Source organism: Rhinatrema bivittatum, chromosome 12, assembly GCF_901001135.1.
Source record: "Rhinatrema bivittatum chromosome 12, aRhiBiv1.1, whole genome shotgun sequence".
Taxonomy (NCBI): domain Eukaryota; kingdom Metazoa; phylum Chordata; class Amphibia; order Gymnophiona; family Rhinatrematidae; genus Rhinatrema; species Rhinatrema bivittatum.
The window spans coordinates 48,955,106-48,980,067 of NC_042626.1; the positions used below are offsets into that span (position 1 = coordinate 48,955,106).

The 24,962-nt window shown below is 42.4% G+C and overlaps 1 protein-coding gene across 9 annotated transcripts in view; it reads right to left on the reverse strand.

Moving 5' to 3' along the window:
* Positions 1 to 24,962, reverse strand: part of MAPT (microtubule associated protein tau) — a 405,891-nt gene that overhangs the window by 299,030 nt on the left and 81,899 nt on the right. For all 9 annotated transcript variants that reach the window (XR_003852170.1, XM_029573067.1, XM_029573063.1 and 6 more), the window contains 4 exons: positions 23,648 to 23,731; positions 22,574 to 22,660; positions 13,202 to 13,267; positions 4,331 to 5,512 (listed from right to left, as the gene is read on the reverse strand). Coding sequence is in view for 8 of the 9 variants with exons in the window: in XM_029573067.1 (XP_029428927.1) it covers positions 4,331 to 5,512; positions 13,202 to 13,267; positions 22,574 to 22,660; positions 23,648 to 23,731 (1,419 nt within the window). In the remaining variant the exon portion in view is untranslated. The remainder of the gene's footprint in view (positions 1 to 4,330; positions 5,513 to 13,201; positions 13,268 to 22,573; positions 22,661 to 23,647; positions 23,732 to 24,962) is intronic.

Genomic DNA, 24,962 nt, shown 5'->3' on the forward strand with positions numbered 1-24,962 from the left:
GTAAAAAATGCCTTTATTAAAGAGTTGCCCTACAAAAGCTTGGCTCAAGGGATGACTTTCAATAGATCGCAGTGAGGTAGCTGCTCTGCTACGTACGAAACCCTGACCCAACTCTTTAAAAAAGGCATTTTTTACACCGATCTTCGTCTCGTCTCTCCCAAACTTGGCCAGGGCTTAATTGGGTCACTTCTGGTTCCCCCTCTCCTTGAGACAGTAGGCAGAGCAGCAGCAGACTATGTAGCCTGCATTCAATGGGAATGCACTAGAGTGGTGGAAGGGTTGCGGAGAAGTAGAGACAAGCTACAAACACAGGAAGAAAGGGGGCAGGCCAGGAAGAAGTGCCTATGCAGTGTTGGGGAAGCTTCTGTTTGAGGTGACTGTACTGAGCTCTGAGAGAAGCAACTGGCTGTGGAACCAGCAAGTCTCCTAGAGAATGGGATTGGGAAAGGGAGGGGGGCTGCTGCAGAATGGGGAAGGACTGGCAGCAAGCAAGAACTTTACACCATGATGCAGCAATGCTGGATTGGGGGCGCTCACTGTCAGGCCGAAACAGTAAGGACGCGTAAGAAAGAGTGCAGCAGTGCCAGGCGCACCCTCGTTTGCCGCGCACACAATTTGGTTCACATACTGCTCGATACAGTATTCAAATGAGACGCAAATGCAAGCGGCGTCCAAAGTGCGCCCATGAAGCGGTAGGCGTGCGCAATCCACTTTACTGTATAGAGCGGTATACAGTGCCTATACAGTATCCTGGGTGCGCTGGTACCTGTCATTTCAAATGTCATTCCACCAGGAAAGTGGATGGTTCTCCTACAGAGGTGATAATCTGGGCGCACGTTACTGTATCGGAGAGAATAGCTAATTCGATCATTAGCATATCATATACGCGTAAAACCGGATACTGAATCGCAGGTTAGACATACGTGTCCAAAATGTGCGTACAAAACAGGTTAAAAACAGGCTAACTGCAGCCGCACTTTACTGTATCGGCCTGTGTGTGAGAACATAAGCAGCAGCACAACAGTAGCAGGTAAGAGCACGTGTTTGTGTGTCTGTCAGAGAGATTGAGAGAGATCCTACCCATACATACTTCAACTGTGAAAGAGAATGTGTATGTGTGGGTATCTTTCTCTCTGACACAGACACACACTCTCTGTGTGTGGGTGTGTCTTTGTGTCTAAGAGAGAGTATGTGTCTTTGTTTGTGTCAGTGTGTATGTGCCAATAAAGTTTCTGCAATCTAAAAATCTGGTTGTGACTGAGTATGCATGTGTCTAACACTGGCAGGCAGTATCATTACTTGCAATTGGTTCAAGAATCAGGCTGGGAATCCAGGATATATCTCTATAAGAGATATAAGCAGATGTATAGGGGGCCCAACCAATTTTCATGGATAAAATGGGGGCTGCAGCTCTGCTCACTCCTAGTGTGAAATGTGCTCAACCTTTTAGTTATTTAGGAAAGATAAAATGAATTTCGGAGATATTTTGGCTCAATTCTGCCGGATTCCAGTTTTAACTTGGACACATGTGCTGTAGGGAAAGTGCATGAGTGTATCAGTTACCCCATGGGCCAGTTTTGAAAAAAATTCCCCGGGCTGATATTTTCCTGCAATCCACCCCTGCTGACTCTAGCAGGTCTTCCATCTTCCAGGTACAGGTCTGAAGCACCTGTAGAGACATCCTGCTGCAACTTGGGCAATTGAAAACATCATGGTCCAGACTCAGGCAGCAAAAGCAGATGGCATGAGTATCTGTAATGAACAAACAGCACCAATACCTGCAGGCCTTAAATCCCCTTACTAAAAGCTTCTTCGATTTAGGTTTTTCCATTTTTTCTTTTTGATAAAACTGAAAAGTTCAATTGTGGGGCTGTCAAGGTAATGGCAAAAATAAGAATTTGCAAACTTGCAAATTCAAGCAAAATTAGAGAAACACCAAAAAATAAGAAAGACTGGGAATCCATTCATGTGGTAGCTTGGATGAAGAAAGACCGAGTGGCTCACAACGTAACATGTGTGCATGATTATCTGCCACTGTTTTATCTGCAGAAGTCCCACTAAAAATTATCCTCCCAAACTACAGAAATTTAAGCAGTTAACTATTTAAAGATTAAGAGCACAGGCAGTTTCATCGTTCCCCCCTCCAATCCCAGACATACCCAGGCACGGTCCCCGGGTTGGCAAATAGTGGCTTAGCCTGCTCAAACATGGGGGCAGCCAAGCAGCCAGCTAAAAAGAAACACCAAAATAAGCCATGGTGAGAATTCGCTTTCTCAGCTGCAACCTGACATTCTCTCCTGTCCCAGCAGCTAATACTGACCCAGTATGGCATTTTCTTATGTTTTTCTTAAGTTAAATGAACTAACCAGTAAGATTGTATCTATTGGTTAACTGTTTAATATTTTACATCCCTAACCAGAACCAGAAAAGTAAGAAGAATTTATTTTTGGGAATAATGCAGAAGCCGAAGGAGAAGCAGAATATGCTGATGCTTTTGTTTGTTATAACCACTACCTAAATTATTGAACTTTTAAAATGTACTACAGCTGCTTTAAGATCACACATCAAAAGAATTTCAGCTTCACATGCACAAGGACTTTGGATTTCAAATGACTGCGGCCATTCTATATCTGTAGGGAAATATTTTGAAAAGGCCACTAGCGAGCAGATCTTACGAAGGTTTTCTCATTAGCCAAGAGACTAAAAATTCCCACAACATTACCCATAAAATGCTAAAAATTTTCAAAACTTCTTGTTCTGTAACTTAATAACAAATATAGAAAGGTGGCTTATATTTTTAAAACATTCAATGTTTTACAGATATTGTTAGGTCACAAAATCTTTATATAATGTTCTACTAAAATTTGCTGGCTAATGGGGAAAACCTTGCTGTCAGGAGACATTTACATTTTAACTATAGTTTTAGGTAGTCATGCTATTATCCAACTCCTCCTGCTGCTTCCTCCCACAGTTCACTGTTGTCTACTAACAAGTAGCAAAATGTATTTTTATTTCTGTGGTAACGTTCTAGATTTAAAAATCAACATTGACCTATAGCAATATGGAAAATTATTTTAAAAAGAACATGCCTCTCTCTCTCAATCCAGTATATTGTTGCCGATCCTGCAAAAATTATTTTTAATATGTATCTAGAAATCAAAATACATGAATATTATGAGATCTATATTCAGATACAGTCCAGATAGCAAAGTTAGCCAGATAACTTATCCAGCTAACTTTGGAGGCATATTCAACAGTGCAGCTACACTACTGAAGACAGCAGGCTTATCTTAGGCCAGGATTCATCATTCTTCGCAGAATGATGAATCCTGCGAAAACGGGGGTCAGGGGGAGCGGGCCTGCGAAAGCCCGCAGCCTTCGCACCACGGCGGTGCACCAGCTGCTGGCTTTCGCACCGAATAGCACCACTGTGAAAGGTGGTGCTATTCAGCGCACGACTGCAGACAATAATGTTAGTAAACATTATCGCTGGCAGCGAAGACACCGCTGACTCCGCCCCCTCCCCATCTCCTCCCCTCCCCCTAATTTGCATATCGCATGCGAAAAGGCCCTTTTCGCATGCGATATACCTTTGATAAATGACCCCCTTAATTAGTTAGATGACTAACTATAGCCAGCTAAATTTAGGACAGCTCTTTGACTCAACCAGACTTAGCTGGCTATGTCATCCGGCTAACATCCGCCCCTAACTTACTGGTTAAATTCTAGCCTCCTAACTTATTAGCCAGCTAGAATTTAGCCAGATAAAGGCATAACCTGGTAAGCCATTTAGATGGATAACTATTACATTATCCATCTAAATGGCTTTTGAATATGGATCTCTATATGTTTCCCTAGTTAATCACCTTGGCACCAACTGCAGCTGTATTTCCCTTATCTGCAAACACCAACTCCCTAGGTCAAGGGGCAAAATTTTACTTTACAAATATATGAAATATATATATGCACAGTACATTACAGTAGCTAAATGAATCTCAGAGTTGGTATAACAGCTATGACTGGTACAATAATATATAACACAAAATTAAAAGTGATAGAAGCATGAATTGGGTGTCAGCATTCATGCAACAAGACATGCAATGGAAGCATGAAACATAGAAGTCAGACAAATCACAAACAGAAGGAAGAAATGTCTTAAAAGGTAAAAAGCATCAGAAGCAATATTTATGTGTTCACAGTAATTGTTCTTGGAAATTTTTCAAACAGGGTTTGAAAGAGGTCCCTAAGTTCAGTGGTGATTTAGCAGTCTCACATCCCTAAAGTAAATGGTGAAATATAAAAGTCAGAAAGAGGAAAATCAGAAACACACCTTTTGAATGAGGAGTACGACTAACCGGTATTCTTGATCCATAAACTATGGGTCTCCTTTTTGGCACTTCCGTCATTTCAACCTTTGTTTCCTCCATCTCTACAATTCCACCTGGAACCTGTTCAACTGAAATGCCCTGGCCAGTGCTGTCTTCATGCAAGACATCTGGACGTTGGAAATCTAACAGTTCTGATTTTGAAAGTTTTCCACACAATGGTTCATTGGCATTGATTTCAACTTTATACACAGATTTAGAGTCTTCCAAGCCATAATCATTTGGGAGTTTACTTATGCTTTCAGCTGTAAACTTGCATACCTCAGTAGATTCTTCCTCTGACCTTTGCCAAAAATCCACTTTGGGCACCTGAGAGACTTCTCCATTGGGCGACTGCTGCTCAGAGGAGGGCACATCTCTAAGATGAGTGCTATCCATTTCATTTACCCAGCGCTCTGCTTCAACAAAATCATATTCCTGGTCTACATTACATGACTGTTCATCTTTAATGTAAGAAGTGTCAATTACTGTATCACATCTACTGTCATCAAATAAATCACCAGTAAACTCGGTGGGCCATTCAAATTCAGTCCTAAACTCTTTGCGTCTGTCCTTTTCTATTTCTATGAAATTCACAGACATTTTAGAAAATGATGAGACTTCTGTGGATTCTTCATATTTCATATTCATGACTTCTGGTGAAGGTACATTATTTATGTTAGTGTCTTGTTCAAAATGCCCCTCTTTATCACTGAATGAAACTCTCCTGACTGGTTTCTGAAATTCCTCAAATGTTCTTGAGCTTTCTCCAGCTTCTGGTAGCATCTTCTTGATTTGAGAACAAGCCGAGATCATTAAAGATTCCCCCGAGATATGTACAGTATTATCCACAAGCCCCATTTCCACTCCTTTCACGTCAATATTTTGAATTCCAAATGTAATATCTGCACAAGCTCCTTCCTCAACTTTGCTGAGTGCATTCTCTACCACTATACCTGAATATTCACAGACATTAGCATTCTGCATCTTCAATTCCTTAATTTGTAGTTCACTTAAAGGCATGATTTGCTCTTCAAAAGCCTTCCCAACCTGTTTTTCTAGATGATCATCAGTGTGGATATCATTTGTCAAATATTCGTGTATTTCTGGCTCTGTGTTGTCCAATACTGTTGGAGTTGTGGGCTTTTCTGGGATTAAAGAGGCAGGATACCAAGTGCAGCAAAGAGTTAGCAATGATCTTTAATCTTTTAAAATACTTTTTCAAACAACCAGTGTATTGGAAAAATTTAAATAAAATGCATACTACTTCTCTGCAATATTGCAGATATTTCAAGATAGCATCATTACCTAAATCAAACTCCAGCTATAGGTGGAAAAAGTAATTAGTGGAGACACTGGTCACAATCCTGATCAATTAAAGATACAGAGATCAATATCCATGTTTCGCTATTGCTAGCTATACTACTAATTAGAAGACCCTGCATAGATTTTTGTATAATTAAGAACTAAAATGCATATGAAGGCTCCACATACACATATGTGCGCAGCTTAATGATATGGTTGGGTAAGAATATATTAAATTTTTTATTCTCTGCTAGTTGATCATCTAAAATGAAAGAGAACTGCTGAAGATAATTGAAACAACTTAAATGTTAAAGATTATTATCACTATAAAAATATTAAATTTCTTTTCAGTTTTAAAGCCCAGGTCTCCAATATCAGAACGGCTTTCTAGCCAGATCCAGGAAAATCTGTATACTAGTTATGACAATGAAATCACACTGTTCTTTAAAGCTGCAATGTCTATTTCAGGAGACAAAATAATTATACTGCAGAAGAATATTTGACCAATTTAATGGGGGAAAAGAAATAATAATATTTTTAAAATGTATATTCTGCATAGATATTGTGAATATCTTCAAATCACTGCTGCATATGGTATGCACTCAAATTCATTAGGTAAAAATGACTTGATGTCTACAAATCTTAAATCACACTTTCAAAATATTAGTTGCATAGCATTTGAAAATCAGCTCTAATTAGCAGTGAAATGTGAAAATGTAATGGAAGCAAAATGAAGCAAATGTACAGTATGTTTACACATATAAGCACAAAAATAACATGATTATTATTCACCTTCTTAATGTTTTGTCAAATTTTACATATATCTTCCAATATCAAAATATATTTTAAAAAATTAGTAGTTTCAGTACACATTGCTAGTGGTAAGAAAATAAAAGTTCAGCCAGTACACCCCATTTCTACTCAGTTATAGTCGTACACTTTGTTGGCTCCAAAATGAATTCACAAATGTAATATTCGGACACCAAAGAATTAACCTGGACTTCAAAAATAGAAAATCTCACAAGCAGACAGAGTAAAGGATTGGTGGGCATTTGCAGAAATACAAAATGGAGAATTTACTACTTACCTGTTAATTTTCTTTCCTCTAATGAGGGCAGGCCAATCCCCACCAGTGGGTTATGCACCTCTGCTAGCAAATGGAAACAGAGTAAGAAGATGACATCACGGATATAGTCCTGTCCTGACATCAGCCCACCAGTATCCTCTGGAAAAGCCAAACTGTGGACAAACTAAATTTGAATATGATTATTAATAATCAACCACTCATGCTTTCAACTAATAGGGAACACTGAGCTCAGCCAAAAGAAAAAACTTAGTCACTAAACTGAAAGGCTGGATAAGTCACTTACCAGTCTTCAAACGAAAAGCAGAAACAACACTCTGTAATGTCCACACCAAAAAGGCAAACCAAAGGTAAAAATGCAGCAGCCAAGGGCGGGTCTGGATTTGGCCTGCCCTCAGAGCAAAGGAAATTATCAGGTAAGTAATAATTTCTCCTTCTTCTGCATTCAGGCAAGCCAATCCCCACCAGTGGGATGTACCAAAGCTACACCCAAAGAGGGTGAGAGGCTGCCCGCGCTCCAGTCAACACCGCCTGCATGAACACGGCATCCTCCCAAGCCCAAATATCCAAGCGGTAACACTGGAAAAGGTGTGGAATGACAACCACGTTGCTGCTCAGCAAATCTCCACAGGCGACAATAATTGAAGTTCCTCCCACGAGGCAAAGGAATTTCTGCCGCTACATAGGTGGCCATAATGTCCTCCTTAACCCAATGGGCTATAGTCACCCACGTTGCAGGAGTACCCTCTTTGCCCCCACCATGCAGCACAAACAGGTGATCAGACTTCCAGACAGCTTTATTAACTTCCAATAGCACAGTAAATGTCGCTTGACGTCCAAGGTATGCAAAAGATGATACTCACTTTCATCTCTGTCCCTGTCCAAGGTAGGCAGGGAAATGAACTGATTCAAATGAAACTCCAAAACCACTTTTGGCAAAAAAGAGGGCACAGTCCGAAGCTGTACCGCTCCTGGAGTCATACACAGAAAGGGCTCATGGCAAGAAAGGGCCTGCAATACAGAAACCCAATGTGCAGAACAGATTGCCACCAGAAAAACTGTCTTCAAGGTATGCAGCCGCAAGGAAAGACCATGCAGCAGCCAAAAGGTCGAACCTGCCAAGAATTCCAGTACCACATTAAGTTCCCACAGAGGCACCGGAAGCCGCAAAGGAGGGCAAAGATGTTTAACTCCCTTCAAGAACTGAGACACATCAAGATGGGAAGACAAAGGCCCACCATTGACTCACTCCCATAACAAGCGAGGGCTGCCCTTGAACCTTCAAGGCGTTAAGGGCTAGACCTTTATGCAATCCATCCTGTAAGAATTCCAAAATTAAGGGAATATCCACCTTGAGAGGCTGAGAATCTCGCTCAGTACACCAGGCCTCGAAAACTTTCCAAGCCTTAACATAAGCCAGAGATGTAGAACATTTCCTAGCCCAAAGCAAAGTGGAAATTTCGCCAGTTGAATAAAGTTTTAAGAATCTAGCCTTCTCAATGACCAAACCGTAAGACAAAATCAACCCGGATCATCGTGTAGAATGGGCCTTGCCACAACAGATCCTTCCGAGGCAGTAGCCTTATGGGACTGCCCACCAGCAGACTCTGCAGATCAGTATACCATGGACTCTGGGGCCAATCCGGACGGTGTTAGCTTGACTCGCAATTTTCCAAATGATCCTGCCTATCAGAGGCCAGGGTGGGAAGGCATTCAGCAGGCTGCTCCTTGGCCAAGCACTTTAGGGTCCTGTCTGCGACTGAAAAACCACAGAACTTTCACATTGTCAGAAGTCACCAGAAAGTCTAGACATAGGCGGCCCCAGCGATCTACAATGAGCTGAAAGGCTTTTGTCCACTAGCTCCCACTCTCCTGAGTCCAAGTTCTTCCTGCTGAGAAAACTGGCTCTGACGTTGTCCTTTCCGACAATGTGAGAGGCGGATATGTCTAGCAGTTGTTGTTCTGCTCATACCATGAGCACATCTATCTCCACCTGTAGTCTCTTGGTTCCGCCCTGATGATTGATATAAACCACAGTCGTTGCATTGTCTGACATTATCCAGACCGCCCGAGTCTCTAGGGGCTTGGCAAACTGCAAGCATGCTAGATGAACCACCCGAGTTTCCAACCAGTTGATGCTCCTCTGCCGCTCCTCGGCATTCCAGTGACCTTGCACCATCAACTCCTGACAGTGAGCCCCCCAACCCAGGAGGTTTGTATCTGTTGTGAGCACTAACCAATCCGGCATTTCCAAAGAAACTCCCTTCCTGAGATGAACTGCCTGCAACCACCACTGCAACTAGGCACCACATCCAATGGCAGTAGAACTCTCACCATGTAGTCCTGCGACTCTGGGTTCCAGCGGGAAAGCAGCGCACGTTGAAGATGTTGTATATGACCTCTTGCCAGGGAACTACTTCCAATGTGGCCGCCATCAAACCTGAGACCATAAATAAAACCACCCTGTCGGGCAAGGTGGTTTTATTTATCAAGGTGCGAACTTGAGCAATCGACCTCTGAATTCAACTCTCTGGCAGAAATACTCTGCCCTGCTTCATGTCGAAGCGTCTGAGATGGTTGTAAACTGCTCTTGGCTAGGTTCACCACCAAGCCTAGCTTCTGTAGTAAGGAGACTACCTTGCGAGAAGCCCAGAGACTTTCTTCCGTGCTCTTAGCACAAATCAACCAGTCATCCAGATATGGGTGCACCAGAATGCCTTCCTTGCGCAAGAATGCCACTACCATCACAATGACCTTAGAGAAGGTTCTGTGTGCAATGGTTAGCCTGAAGGGCAAGGCCTAAAACTGGTAATGGCGACCCAGAATGGAAACCTGTAAGAACCATTGATGTTCCCAACGAATGGGAATATGCAAATATGTCTCTGTCAGATCCAGAGACTTGAAGTATTCCCCTAATTGTACTGCCATTATGACGGAGCATACAAATTCTATTCAGAAATGAGTAACCCACAAATGAGGATTGACTCCCTTGAGATCCAGGATTGGTTGAAAGAATCCCTCTTTATTGGGTATGACGAAATAGATGGAATAACATCTCGTATTTTGCTGCGATTCGGTAACAGAAATCATAGCCTTCAGGGCTAACAGTCTTCTTAATGTAGCGTCCACTGCTACTCTCTTCTGAGGAGAGTTGCATGGAGATATCATAGAGGTATCTGGAGGAATGCAAAGAAATTCTAGAACCCAGCCATCCTGAATCAATTTAAGGACCCATTGATCCGGTGTGATAAGGACCCACCTGTGATAAAAGTTAGACACGCGCCTGCCTATCTATCTGCACCAATAGGTGAGCCTGCAAATCTTCATTGAGAAGATCGAGAGGCTCCACTCCCAGTGCTCGTATCTTTCCGAGGCCTTCTGGGATGAAAGAATTGAGACCTACTGAAGGGACGGAATATCAGGTAAGAAGCTCCCCTATAAAGACGAAATCGCCTTTAGTCATGAGATCGGCCACTTGCTCAAAAGAGTCGAGAAGCCGGCTTCTTATTCTCCAGCAAAAGAGGGATCTGGGCTTCCCCCCATTTATTTGCCATCTTTTCCAACTCACTGCCAAACAAAAGAGAACCCCTGAAGGGCAGCTTGGTGACATTGTTCTTAAGACACAGTGTCAGCCGACCAATTACACAGCAACAGCTGCCATCTAGCCGCTATTACGGAAGCAATTCTGCTGGAGGCTGTGGAAATCAGGTCACATCTTGCATCAGCCAAAAAGGCAGTCCCTGGCTCTATCACCGAAAGGGCACCACCAGAGTCTTGTGAAAGACACAAGGTAGCTAAAGACATCAAGGCACAACAAGAAGCAATCTGCAAATTTATCACCAAGGCCTCAAAGGCTTGCTTAAGGATAGGTTCAATCCTCCTATCCTGAACATCCTTTAGAGTCACCCCTCTTTCCACCAAGATGGTGGTTTGCTTAGTAACCAAACACACCATTGTGTCAACTTTTGGAAAACACAACTGGCCTGCAGATCCAAGGGGTATAAACCTGCCAAGACACTCCCCCCCCCCACGCGCACACACACACACACACACTTAAAAAGTCACTTCTGGTGTACTCCATTCAAAGTCAATCAACCCTTGCATAGCATTCAGGCAAGGAAAGAAACATGAAGCCTTGCGTAGAATGACCAATATGGGGTCCCTCTTCTGCACATCTGAAGAGTCACTCCCAGCCACTCCCAGGCAAGGGTCTTCAGAGTCTGAGAGTTCAGACCCGGCAACTCATCTCTATGAAAGAAATGAAGAAGAGTTCTATATGGCTCTAAATCTGGGGCAATCTCCCCTTCCTCAAGGAGGAAGCTAGCCAAATCTTCATCAGTGTCATCTTCATCCACATCAACTCGAACACCGTAAGGATGCTCAGCACCATGGCTTTTGCCCATGGTGACAGAGGGGAACTTTGATAATGTGATCCTTATTTAGATGGTATTGCCAACTCAGAAGGACAGCCCTACAGAAAGGTCTGTAATCCCTGAAAGAATTCCACTCAGGAAAAGGAAGATGACTCCATACCAAACCCCATAGACCCGAACCTAATGTCCTGAGGGTGAGTCTTCCCTAGCCAGTGGATCAACTGAAGAAGGGGACATCCTTGTCGTGTCACCCATGGCCCCACTCCCTTGGCTTGAAGGAATGGACCATCGTCAGCAAAATCAGAAGCAGGCAAATCTCCTCGAGCATCCAGGAAACACTGACACAGGTTTATAGAAAGCTCCGGGTGTATCGCCCTTATATGGCACACAGCACAAACAGCTAAGCACTTTGACTTCTTTGGCTCCAGCACCATGGTTAGTATGCACTCAATACTCATGCAGAGGCAAGTACGCGCTTAACTATGCGCACACTTATGCGCTTAGTAAAATACACAAAACGTGCACAGAAATACGTGCACAGAAAATGCACAGGCAGATACGTGCTTAACTATGTGCACAGTTATGCGTTTAGAAAAATGCACGAAACACGCTAAGGAACTGCTGCAGCCTACCTTGTGGCCTGGGAAGGAAGCCTGAGAGAGAGGCCTAGCCAAAAGGCTGCTCAACCCACCATGCCTGAGCTGCCTTTACACTCCCAAAATGCCCCAGAGATGTGAGCGAGAGAAGCCAAACGTTGAGGAGAAGGACCTGATAGGGTCTTGTTTTTGTTTTTTTTTTGGAAATGAAAACTTTTACCTGAGCTCAGCTCTCCCTGGCTAAGAGCAGGAATGGAATCCCGGCTACGGGGGAAAAGGGTGAAAGCTTTTACCTCAGAGCTTCCCTCGGCCTGCAACCGCTAAATTTTTTTTTTTTTGTCCTCGCCAGAACAGGGCTAATGGACTAGGGCTCTCAACTAAGGGAGGGACCCAACGGTATCACCTCAGGAGGCAAGCGGCGCTATACAATCACCCTGTCGATCTTCCGATTCTTCTATTTCTCCTTTATTTATTTATTTATTTATTTATTACAGGCCATCCCCAGTAGGGAAATGCATGTCCACCATCTGTGGAGATGGAAAATACTGGCGGGTTGATGTCGGTGCAGTACTATATATTTGTGAAGTTAGCTTCTTACTCCGTCTACATCTGCTGGCAGAGATGCATAACCCACTGGTGGGGATTGATCTGCCTCAATGCAGAGGAAGAAAGGCTTTTTCATTAGACCATATAATGAAAAAACTCTTTGGCTGGTCAATAGACCTGGTTTCAGCAACATCTCAGGATTTTCTTTCCTCCATAAGGTATGTCTTGGAAGTGATACAATTGTTACAGAGAAGAGTTGGTGATTTGCAAAGATATGCTTACAAGACAACTGTTCATGGTATACACAATACAAACCTCTACCCAGAGAAACATTCTGCTTGAACCAAAAGGCCATCAAGAGACAAAATCATTAGACATTATACCGAGCAATTATAAAAAATAGTGGGAAATTAAAAAATGTTTGACGAGTGAGTATATTGGGGCCTATAACATAACCTGCCATCACCCTCCAGTTAAACAGAACTTTCTCCTAACTCTTATTTATTTTATATTTTTATTTTTAACTTTTATATACCGATCTTCTTGTATGGGATACAAATCAAACCGGTTTACAGTGGAACAATAACTTCGCATGAGAGCGTTACATAGAACCTTAAAACATATAATAACTTTAAAAAACATACAGTTGCTTTGAGTAAGTAACCTTAGAATAGGGGGGCCATCGGATGCATCAAGGATGATCCGAATTGGTACATAAGGTACGAAAGACTTAATAAATAATGAATGAGATACTTAAAGAATGAGATACTTAATACTTAATGAATGAGAAACTGAGTTAACTTGATACAATATTACAATGCTTGCTGGGTGCCTTGAGACAGGTTACGGTGAAAAAGGTATGGCTACCCGGGAGGTTCTGGGAACGCTGATTTGAATAACTGATATTACTCTTAGGAGTAATATTCCACTGACCTTCAGCATCACCACCTGCAGCACGATCCTCAACATTTGGAGTGTCTCCAACACCTGCTTCCTCAGCTGATTTAAATTTCCAAAACAAAGAACAATAACATCACAATGAACATTTAAAAATGAATTTTCAATACTGGATCCCTGCTAGGCAGAAGCTTATTTGAAAAAGTATAGAAACTTATTTGACTCAAAAGATTTGCCAACTTAAAATGCTCCTTGAAGGAGTACAGTGCTAATCAAAAAGGCATTTTCTTTGTAATTCTATGTGTTTTTTCTGTTAAACACATACGGGCCAATACAGTAAAGTGTGCTCAGGCTGAGCGCACTGTTAGCCCCCGTTTGGCCGCCGTTTTCGACGTGCTATTTTTACCCCATATACAGTAAAGGGTAATAGCGTGTGGAAAACGCGCGGCCAACCCCTTGAAACTAATAGCGCCCGCAAAATGCAAATGCATGTTGATGGGCCTATTATTCATTCCCACACGATCCAGAAAGTAACGCCTGCCAAAGGCAGGAGTTCATTTCAGCCGGCACCGGGAAAGTGTACAGAAAAGCAAAAAAAATTGCTTTTCTGTACACTCTCCGACTTAATTTCATAGCAATATTAAGTAGGAGGCCCCAAAAGTAAAAAAAAAATTTTAAATAAAAAAAATTTAAAAATGTAGTATCTGCCCGAGGCCCGCAGGTTGGAAGACGGATGCTCAATTTTGCCAGCGTCCATTTTCCGAACCCGTGGCTGTCAGTGGGTTCGAGAACCAATGCCGGTAAAATTGAGCGTCAGCTGTTAAACCCGCTGACAGCCGCCGCTTCTGTCAAAAAGGAGGCGCTAGGGACGTGCTAGTGTCCCTAGCGCCTCCTTTTACCACGGGCCCTCATTTACATATTTTTTCTTACTGAATCACGCGCCCAGGAGAGTGGCCTGGGCAAGCGTTGGGAGAGCGGGCGCTCGCCGGCTCTCCCGCGGGTTTTTCTGTATTGGCCCGATAGTCAGTCACTCTTTTTCCCCAGAGCTTGTCATGAGGCAACTATTTTGAAACATGGCTCCCTGACCATCTCAGCAGAGGTTTGATGTGCCACTATAAACCCTAAATTTTAGAGAATAGTAATTTTCTTACCACTTTTCTTTCTATTAACACCTACAACAGTCAAAACTGATAGGTACAGCCCACTCTGAGAATGTAATAGACCAACAGTATCTAGATATTTATATTTATTTATTTAAAAGATCCAATGTTCTAGGCAGCTTACAATAAAAACATACATAATTACATTAAACAAAACACAACAGTACAAACAAACCTGTTAATTATTTTGCTCATGACACAGAGGATGGGGGTGGCCCTCTTATAATAACAAGGCACCTATCTTAGACAAAAAAGTCCTGAAATATTCACATATACTAGTTAGCTAAATGCCAGCAAGCTGTGGTTCTAGTGCAGATTAAAAGCCTCCTTAAATAGAAATACTTCCTGCTGCCCATCATCCTTCCCCAGTCTAAGCACTATTCCAGATAAGTCCAATTTACTATATCTCAACTACAAACTAACTTAGTGACAGCAAGAATGAGATTCTCTGAAATCTATCTCCATCCACCACATAGAAATCTCAGTTTAAGGATACCACGAAAATAATGGGCAGGAATTTGTTGCCAGAGGATGTGGTTAGTGCAGTTAGTGTAGCTGGGTTCAAAAAAGGTTTGGATAAGTTCTTGGAGGAGAAGTCCATTAACTGCTATTAATCAAGTTTACTTAGGGAATAGCCACTGCTATTAATTGCATCAGTAGCATGGGATCTTCTTAGTGTTTGGGTAATTGCCAGGTTCTTGTGGCCTGGTTTGGCCTCTGTTGGAAACAGGATGCTGGGCTTGATGGACCCTTGGTCTGACCCAACATGGCAATTTCTTATGTTCTTATGATCCTAATTATTGTAGGAGTTAATAGAAAGGAAATTGACAGCAGTGACATGATTTACCCCCAACAGTACCTGTCTGTAGAACCTGTTCCCCCCCCCCCCCCCCCCAGAAGGCTATATCTATTAATACTCTAGGTTTCATAGAGGTATAAACAGAGGCCCATTATGCCTGCTTTATAGGATATTCTCCACAGAGGCATATGAAATAGGAAGAGCTCTGGTACAATGTGCCATGAGGAAATTCAGAGGTGTTTTAAGTGCTTGTTTTATATGCCTGAGTTATGCAAAACAAAAATCTATCTGGAAATAAAAGTGGCTGAAGCTAGTAATCCTTTCGTACCAGAGCCAAAGAGAATGAAAAGTTGTTCTTAGGTAAAATGCCAAGGTCCTTTTGAAGTTTAGAGAATGCAAATTAGAGTCACAGGCATAAATCTAGGCCCCAAAACAAAATCCAAAATGTTAACAGAAGTCATTGGAGATCTTGTCTATTTGTCTTTGCACCAAATTATAAAAAGCCTTGTATAAAAAACTTTTTGTTCTCAACAACCCAGAAATAACTGTCAGAATTACATTCTTTCCTTTTATGCATTTATTTATTTAAAAGAGTTTATAGGAGAGCGTAAGAGAAAAGAACTAGTCGGAGATACCCTTTCTGCTGCTCTGTGCTGTAGGACCCCGGGACACGCGGTTCCTGCTTGTTCCAACGGTGAGCCCACAGCTGAGGACCCGTTGACGTAAAGGGGCGGACCCGGAGGCGGAACCAGGGAGCCCTACAAAATTGGGCTGTGTGCGGCGTGCAGCAGATGCCGGCGCGCGGCATGACAGGCTTAGCCTGGCTTTGCCTGGATTTCGCCTGGAGTTCGCTTGGGACATCATAAGCTTGACAGATCAGCTCCCAAAGGTACTTTGCTGTTTGTTTGTTTTTTGTCTCTACCGGATTGTCTCTATGGACCAACTTTGCGGGACAGTTTGGTTTGCATAGTTCAGAGAGGAAGTAACGTGGTTTCAGGTGTATAGGTGGTTGAAATTATTTGATATTATGCCTCCCAAAAGGAAAGGGAAGGTGAGGGTTTTTCCTTCTCTCCCATTGCCTTCACCTATCCACCAAGAGATCAGTCGCTTCATGTTCTCACCTGCATCAATAAAGGCAGGTACTGAGGAGCCTGATGTGCTAGGCAGTCAGGGAGGACTGCCTGGGCCGGCAGAGGAGGCCTCCTTAAGTCCTAATGCAGGACTTCCACCAGCGCAGAGACTTGGTGAAGGGTATATTGGAGAAGCTTCTGCAGATGCCACCTCTCCCATACCTGGAGTGTGATTGCTTGAAACCCACAATATAGGAATGGAAGCACAGTTAGTTGTGGGCATTCAAAATTTGACTCCAGCAGGAGCAGAAGGGGGACTGGTGTCAAATTTTTCCCCTAAAGGGATTGAAAGTCAACTGACCAGCGGGATGCCCCCAGTTCCACTCACCCGTCCTGAGGTGGTAACGTTAGACATTTTATAGGAGATGATGGCTGGAATGATGAACAATATTAAGGGCTTGGAGATTAAAGTGGATACACTAAGGTCAGGAAACCAACAGGAGTATCATCAAACTCAGAAACAAATTAAAGACACTACAGATAGAATTAAAAAGTTGGAGTTTAACGAGAAAAAAACTCAGGAATTTCATCTTGCAGTGGTTAAAGATAGGGAAAGTATTACGAGTGGAAACTCTCGAAAACAGCACCAAGCGTTTAAATTTAAGATTTTTAAACTTCCCCAGATTAATTGGAGAAGTTCCATCAATTACATTGAAAAAGTTTCTTACTGAAAACCTTGGCTTTGTAAGTGAAGAGTTCCCCTTAGTAATAAATTGCTATTTTTTGCCCAAACCAAGAAATGCAATACCCGATGGTTCAAATCAGATGTTTCAAGGTAATCTTACAAATTTCCTTGAGGATTCCTCAGCACAGGTGATTGATAGGGGTACATTGTTAGTAACTTTTTCTTCAATAAATGATATTAAATCAGTAATGAAAAGGTATTTTAGTAGATACCCTGTCAACTGCCTAGGGAAAGTAGTTAAGGTGTTTCCTGACCTGGCGGCATCCACGCAAGTAAGGCGAAAAGCCTTTCTGGCTTTTTGTCATGAACTTATTGAAATGGGATTTTATTTTATTTTAAGATTTCCTTGTAAATGTTTAATTAAAAAACAAGAAGAACTTTATATCTTTTTTGTGCCCGAGCAATTAAAAAGTTTTCTTGAACAGCGGAAATTAACAACTTCATCCCCAGTGTCTAATACTTAAATAAAAGAAAATTAGGTCCTTACCTTTTGCTAATTTTCGTTCCTGTAGTACCGAGGATCAGTCCAGACTCCTGGGTTTTGCCCCCTCTCTAGCAGATGGAGACAGAAGTTTACAAACCAAACACCGCTTATATCTAGGCTGGTGCCACCTACAGTCTGGCAGTATTACTTAATGTCAAAGCAGAAAACACCACCAAAATCCACGAAACTCCAAAACAATTCACCTCAACCACAACGTTAACCCCCCCAACTGGGGAACCGAACTCAAGGTATAAACAGTAACCCATCAGGAATGAACAAATACAGACTAGACAGGCCCTCCGGCAACAACCGGAAACTTGGGCGGAACTCTGGACTGATCCTCGGTACTACAGGAACGAAAATTAGCAAAAGGTAAGGACCTAATTTTCTTTTCCCTGTACGTACCGGGATCAGTCCAGACTCCTGGGATGTACCAGAGCTTACCTTACTTGGGTCGGGAGCCGGAGAGGCCTGCTCTAAGCACCCCTTCTCCAAACCCCGTCGACCCTGGAGCGTGAACATCCAAACGATAGTGCCGTGCAAACGTGTGGACCGACTTCCATGTGGCCGCTCTACAGATCTCTTCTGTAGGAATGTGATGGCATTCCACCCATGATGCGGCCTGAGCATGAGTAGAATGAGCTCGCAACCCAGCGGGCAACGGCCTACCCTGCAAAAGGTACGCCGACCGAATGGCCTCCTTCAGCCACCGAGCAATTGTCGTCTTGGAGGCTGCTTTCCCTCGCCTCGGACCCCCATAGAGAACGAAAAGGTGGTCCGACATTCTGAATGCATTGGTGACTTCTAGATACTGTAGCAAAGCACGTCTGACATCCAACTTACGGAGATCCTTAGCCATAGGATCCGAAACCTGTGCCTGCCCAACCGATGGCAGCTCAACCGTCTGATTCATGTGAAACAACGAAACCACTTTGGGCAAAAAGGAAGGCACCGTCCGCAACGAAATGCCCGAGTCCGAAATCTGCAAAAACGTCTCCCGACACGACAGAGCCTGCAATTCAGAAATCCGTCGTGCCGAAACCATGGCCACCAAGAAAACCACCTTCAGCGTTAGATCCTTGAGCGTAACCCTACGAAGAGGCTCGAAAGGTGCTGCACACAAAGCTTTAAGGACCACATTCAAGCTCCAGGACGGACAAGGCTGCCTAAACGGAGGCCGCAATTGTCTCACCCCTCTAAGAAAACGCACGACATCCGGATGCGCAGCTAATGTTGTACCATGAATCCGTCCCCTTAGGGACCCCAGCGCTGCCACCTGCACTCGCAGCGAACTACAGGACAGACCTTTGGACAACCCCTCCTGTAGAAAAAGAAGTATGTCCGAAATGGCCGCACGAGTGGGCCCCACTCCGTGTTCAATACACCAGGACTCAAAAACTCTCCCATACCCGGACATAAGCCAAGGACGTGGACTTCTTACGGGAACGTAGTAGAGTAGCAACCACCGTCTCCGCGTATCCCTTTGACCTCAACCGTTTCCTCTCAAAAGCCATGCCGCTAGACAAAAGCGATTCACCAGGTCAAAACAAACGGGCCCCTGATGCAAGAGGTCCCCAGCTGAATCCTGCGATGCACGATGCTTGTGCTTCGGATACGTCAACGTCACATGATGAGACTTCGCTTTAGCCTTCATATGTGTCGGCGCATGCATCAGCTTGGGCTGCATTGGTTGCGTCGGAGCGCAGTCCAGCACATGATGAGTCGGGAGTGCTGTCCCTGTGCGTCGTGTGCATGGATCAACTCTCTGCGTCGGTATGTCTGCCTTGAACGTGTCCCTGCGCCATGTCAGATGCACCAACACTGCATCTGCTATCTTTTGCCAGTGGTGAGGACAACACTCATGGTACTGGGGCATCCTGTTTTGCTCCTGTAGCCGCACCCAATACTGCTGGGGCCTGTTTGGGTCTTTCAGGCTCCGCCTGATCTACCAGCTGTTTCAAGGGCCTTGCTCCCTTATTCTTACTCATCGAGGGCTCCAGGGACAATGATCACTTTTTCCCATTTGGCCACTTGGGTTCCCAGCCCGGGGAAGGTTGGGCCAGTGTTGAGTGGGGGCATAAGAGCCCGTCGGGACACCCTCCGATTCCCAGAGCCTTGCTATTTTTGTGGCCCGCTGCTGCTGAGCAACATCCTGCTACAATCCTGGCAGGATGCCTGATTGTGATTGGGCCCTAAGCATAGATAACAATAATTATGTCCATCAGTGACTGACATCATTTTTTCGCATTGACAGAATTGAAACCCAGGCGCTTTCGGGGCCATGGGATCACTGAAAAGTGCTGTCTGGGGTTCACCGAAGTGAAGTTAGTTAGGGGAGAGAGACAAGAGAGAAGAACCAACAACCGTTGCTGCATAGGAAAATGAAAAACTGAGGAGAGACAGTCAGTCGCACGGGAAGGCACCGCGCAGGCGTGCAGGAGCAAAGTTTTTAAATGTCTAGGAGAAGTTCCTACACCGGGCTGTCAAGGGGCGCATCCAGGCAGCATGGCTAATTCAGCCTGCTTATCTGTGGGGAAAAGGGAGTTGTAGTAGGAACTCTCTAGGGGTCGCAGGATTTCCTCTTACATGCCATCTCATGATCAGGAGTCCTCAGGTCCTTTCTGCCCAAAATATTTATTTATTTATTTGTTGGTTGGTTTTATATACCATCGTTATATACCATCCTTCACAACGGTTAACAAAATATAAAACATTAAACGAAACACAGCAGACAGAAGGATACAGCTTCAGGTCCTGGAACAGGCTATGAAGTAAGATTCACCCAGAACAGTCCAACTCATTGACAAAAGGACAATCCGTGGAACAGACTACTGAAGACTCCCAGGTTCAACTAGAGGTTAAACATTGGTATTGCTAATTTGTTTCAAATTCTAATACATTTCTGTCTCTTTTTCTCTCCTGGTGACTTGCTTGGCTAATTCAACCCTAGCCTATGTTATGTGTGACCCAGGCAGTCCATGACACACAGTAGCCATCTTCAGCATGGAGAGAAAGCAATATCTGTCTGGACCTGCTCCAAACAGTTGATGGTCCAGGAACTCATATGGTTTAGAGTTGATGGTCCAGGAACTCATATGGTTTAGAGAATAGCCACTGCCATTAGCAATGGTAACATGGAATAGACTTAGTTTTTGGGTAATTGCCAGGTTCTTATGGCCTGGATTGGCCACTGTTGGAAACAGGATGCTGGGCTTGATGGACCCTTGGTCTGACCCAGTATGGCATTTTCTTATGTTCTTATGTTCTTTGTTGTTGTTTTTTTAAAGGGTAATATTCTTAGGCTCACTGCCTTTACATATAGTTTGTGGAGTCTCCAATAATGAATCAGAGACTCTAATATGGGACCTCACCATTAAATCCATTTGCACAAAATGTTGGCCAGAAGAGAGAGGAGGGCTCTGCAGAATCTCTTTCTAGGGCTTTGCCAGCAGAACTCACCAGTACTGCTGAACTGGTTCCAAGCAATTGTGTCACTGCTGAGCTGCCTAAACTACAATGGAACCTCTGAATCGGGAGGCATTTATTTTATGATTTAGTAAGGGCTCCAGTTTTAGTAGCTTATGGTATCTTTTAAAGGAACAATAAATACAGGCATTGTGTAGCACATGAGATTTAAAGACCACACAGCCCACTTTTTCAGTAGCCTAACTTGAAAGTCATGAGTCTGAATACTTCTGGCTGCAGCTGATCTATTACACTCTCCAAGAGACAATATTTATCAGTACTGACCACCGCAAAGTGCAGTAGAAAATAACATCTGTATTAGAAAGTTATGTTTTAGCGCTATATATCTGCAGAGAGAATTTTAATTTAGCCAATTTTTTGAGTTGGTTAAGTCTGAAGAGCTCCTTTAAATCCTAACATCAGCCATGCACAGAATCCATCTCTTTTACATGTCAATCATATATATATATATATATATATATATATATACACACACACACACACAAACGCACAGTGAAAACAAAATGCAAAATACTAACTGCTGATCTCCATATTGAAATGCCATTTAGATGGATATGTAATAATTATCTGTCTAAATGGCTTCCCCAGTTACATTCGGCCCGTATCTAGCTAGAATTTAGCTAGATAAGTATAGGCACTCCGGGGCAGGCGGGAGGTGTTCTAGCAAGGAGTGGAGTTAGCTGGCTAAGTTGGTCAGCTATCTTATCCAGCTAACTCTGGTCGGGTTATAGGGCTGTCCTAAAGTTAGCCGGGTATACATAACCGGCTAACTGTAAGATAGCTGGGCATATTCAGTGACCCAACTACACCACTGAATATACACCATTAGTTAGCCAGTTATGGCTAATTAGCACAGTGGCTGAAAATGGACCCCATGTTGTTTAGTGTGAATACATCTTATGAAATTATTAATTATGAGCTTCATATTCTGTTTCAGTATGCAGTAACAGTGCAGTTTTATGTACTAAGCTGAAGAGATAGGGCATACAAGTCAATGTATAGCTATACACCACTAATTTCAAGATTTTATGTTAAATGCTGAATTATCACCAGAAGTTTACTGCTTCTAGCTGCATCCAATTGCAAGGGGGGATTCCCCGATAATAGAGGTTCCTACAATACTGCAACTTGTGTTGAGTGACTGGAGCAGCCTCATGAAAAGCAATGACGTGTTGTGGGCCCCCACAGGAATCTCCACCCTTTCAGCAGTCTAGCTTTCCCCACCCCCACCCCCAAGCATAACAGCAGCTACTAATCATGCTTCTTATGAAATGGATGTATTCAGTTGTTATAAAAAGAAAGCATGGTGGAGGGCTTTTATTCAAGGGCAAATACTTGTGCACAGAATAAGGTGGCTAAGATTCAGTGTGGGATCAAGTGAGGTTAGGTATCAGGAGAATTCAGGCACTAGAGAGTCAGAAATGGAGGGAGGGAGACAGAGGGCAAACCCGTAATTCATTAAGAAATGCTTATACTATAAAGAAAGAATTAAAAAATAGTTTCTAGATCTGTTATACCAAAGATATTTTTAATCAATCTGAACTGCTGTGAAACTTAAAAAAAAAAAAACAAGTGACCAAACTGAGATTTGAATCCTGTGGTCCCAGTACTTTTTAAAAATCTAACATTCTGTTTCTTCAAGTGAAGTAAATATCATACAGTACCTGTGATTCCTTCAGGTATCTCTATATGTCCTCGAGCTGCAGTCCTAGCTCCACTTACTCTTTCTTCCACTAATGGTGCTGTAACATCTGTAACACAAGCAATAGCTGTAAAATATTCAGTCATCTAAATTGTCGCCATTGCTTCGATTCATTATTTCATAGACACAATGGGAAAATGTCTTGGTAAATCAAGCCCAAAAGGAATAACTTTAACATCATTATTTATTATAAAAGCCTCCCTACAGCCTAACCTGATTCATGCCAGGAAGAAAGATGTGCAAGCTTTAAAAAAAAAAAAAAAAGAATCTGAACTAGTTCAATTAATTAGTTGAGCAAACTTTTATTTTAAATCCAATGCCTGATTCAAGTAGTTTGCAGCAGACAGAGTTAATGTGGCTTCCAGCTAATTAGTGAATCTACAGCAAATCTTTATTTATTTATTTGTTTGTTTGTTTTTGTATACCGACATTTGACGAGATATCACATCGGTTCACATAACAACTGAACAGTAAATAAGACATGAGCTGCTTATTTTTACAATATAACTTAGAACAGTTAACAAGATACTAACTATAATACATGTGCTAATGTAAAGATGGTGGTTAACGAATGGAAAACATGGCTTAGGAGTGGTTGTTTTTACAATATAACTTAAAACAGTTTTTACAATATAATTTAGAACAGTTTATAAGAAATTAACTATAATACATCTACTTTGAATCTGGTCTAATTTTCCCCAAATTTACCGAGGAAGTTTATACAAATTTCTCTGTTGCTTCCATCTTTCCAGACAGCATGACCAGGAGGCTGAAGGAAACTCTAACCAGTCTGACGTGCGCCCTCAGCACAACTTGATGGCTAGCAAGGGGCAGTCAGAATAGCAGCAGCAGTTTTTTCTTCCTTTCATGGCCTGAGCACAAATCACCTATGAAGTACCCAAGCCCAACTGGCCCCAATGGATAGGGGATCCAAGCTCAAACAGTGCCACAGCCTGAGCAATGAAGAAGGATCTAAGAATGTAGCTTTAATAACAAAGTAACTAGAATTATAATGCAATAAAACAAATGTATCTACCCTCAGTAGTAGGAGTACTTTTCGCTTCAGAAGTCTCAGAAGCTGACTCATCTGATCCATCAGCTTGTAGCTCAAGGGCTTGTCCTGGAAAAGGAACAAAGGCCATGTAATATAGCATTTTTGTAGTATTAAAATCCCTGAGCCTACATGTCTCATTCTGAAAAAAAGATATACATGCAGGTATGTATTGATCAAATAAATACAATTCACAAATGCTATTTTTACATTGTTTTTGAAAGTAAGCAAGTAGTCTTTCACATCACAACACAGCTTCTACTTTATGTTCAACTTTAATAAAAGGAAGGTGATACTTTTGCTCTCTACCAAGCACAGTCTGAATAGTAAATGAAACTTGAACACACCTCAATTAACTTAAATTCACGAATATATCTTACCAAAACTGCAATCTTAAACTGAGATCTTCATTGGAACCACTTTCTGATAATCATATTTCAGACCTTTTTATACATTCCCAAGTGCTCAGCCCCCAAACAAATGGTTTCAATGTTTGATATTTTAATTAGTCAGGAAAGTTAGAAATTTACTTGGTCAGATTACTGAGTCTGGTAGAAATATTTCTATAAAAAAGTCAAAAAGCCTCTATAAAATCCCCTACTGTGATAATAGAAATTACAAATATCAGTTATTTAATATGTTACTAAACAAACTCTGGTGTCCGGTATCCCTTCACGGGGTCTCAACCATTCATCGGTTAAGACTCCAGTAAGAACAGGTACTGTTTTTGCTCTAACATAAATTTGTGCCCGTGATGTTGTGCTCTATTTTTTCAATTTTTACTTTCCTTCAAAGAAACAATGTTTCACTCACACAATAATGGCGATTTTCGTCATTATTGTCATTAAATATATGAGTTGAGTTGCATTGCTTCATATAGGAGAGTTGGCCTGGGACAGTGACTTTTAGTTATTTTAATTCAGCGCATAAGTGCGAAAATCGCCATTATTGCGTGAGTGAACTCTCTGAAGGAAAGTAAAAATTGAAAAATAGAGCACAACGTCACAGGCACAAATTTATAAGTTAGAGCAAAAACGGTACCTATTCTCGCTGGTGAATGGTTGAGACCCCGATGAATGGTTGAAACCCCGTGAAGGGATACCGGACACCAGAGTTTGTTTAGTAACATATTAAATCCCTGATATTTGTAATTTCTATTTCCAGTAATATTTCTATGCCTGATTCTACTCTATTTGCTTAACTTTCTAAAAGATTTTTTTGTTAATAAAACAGTTAAATTCACAACCTTTCTTATGCCTTGCCTGTTCTTTAGTACTAGTACCTGCTTCCTTGCCCGCTG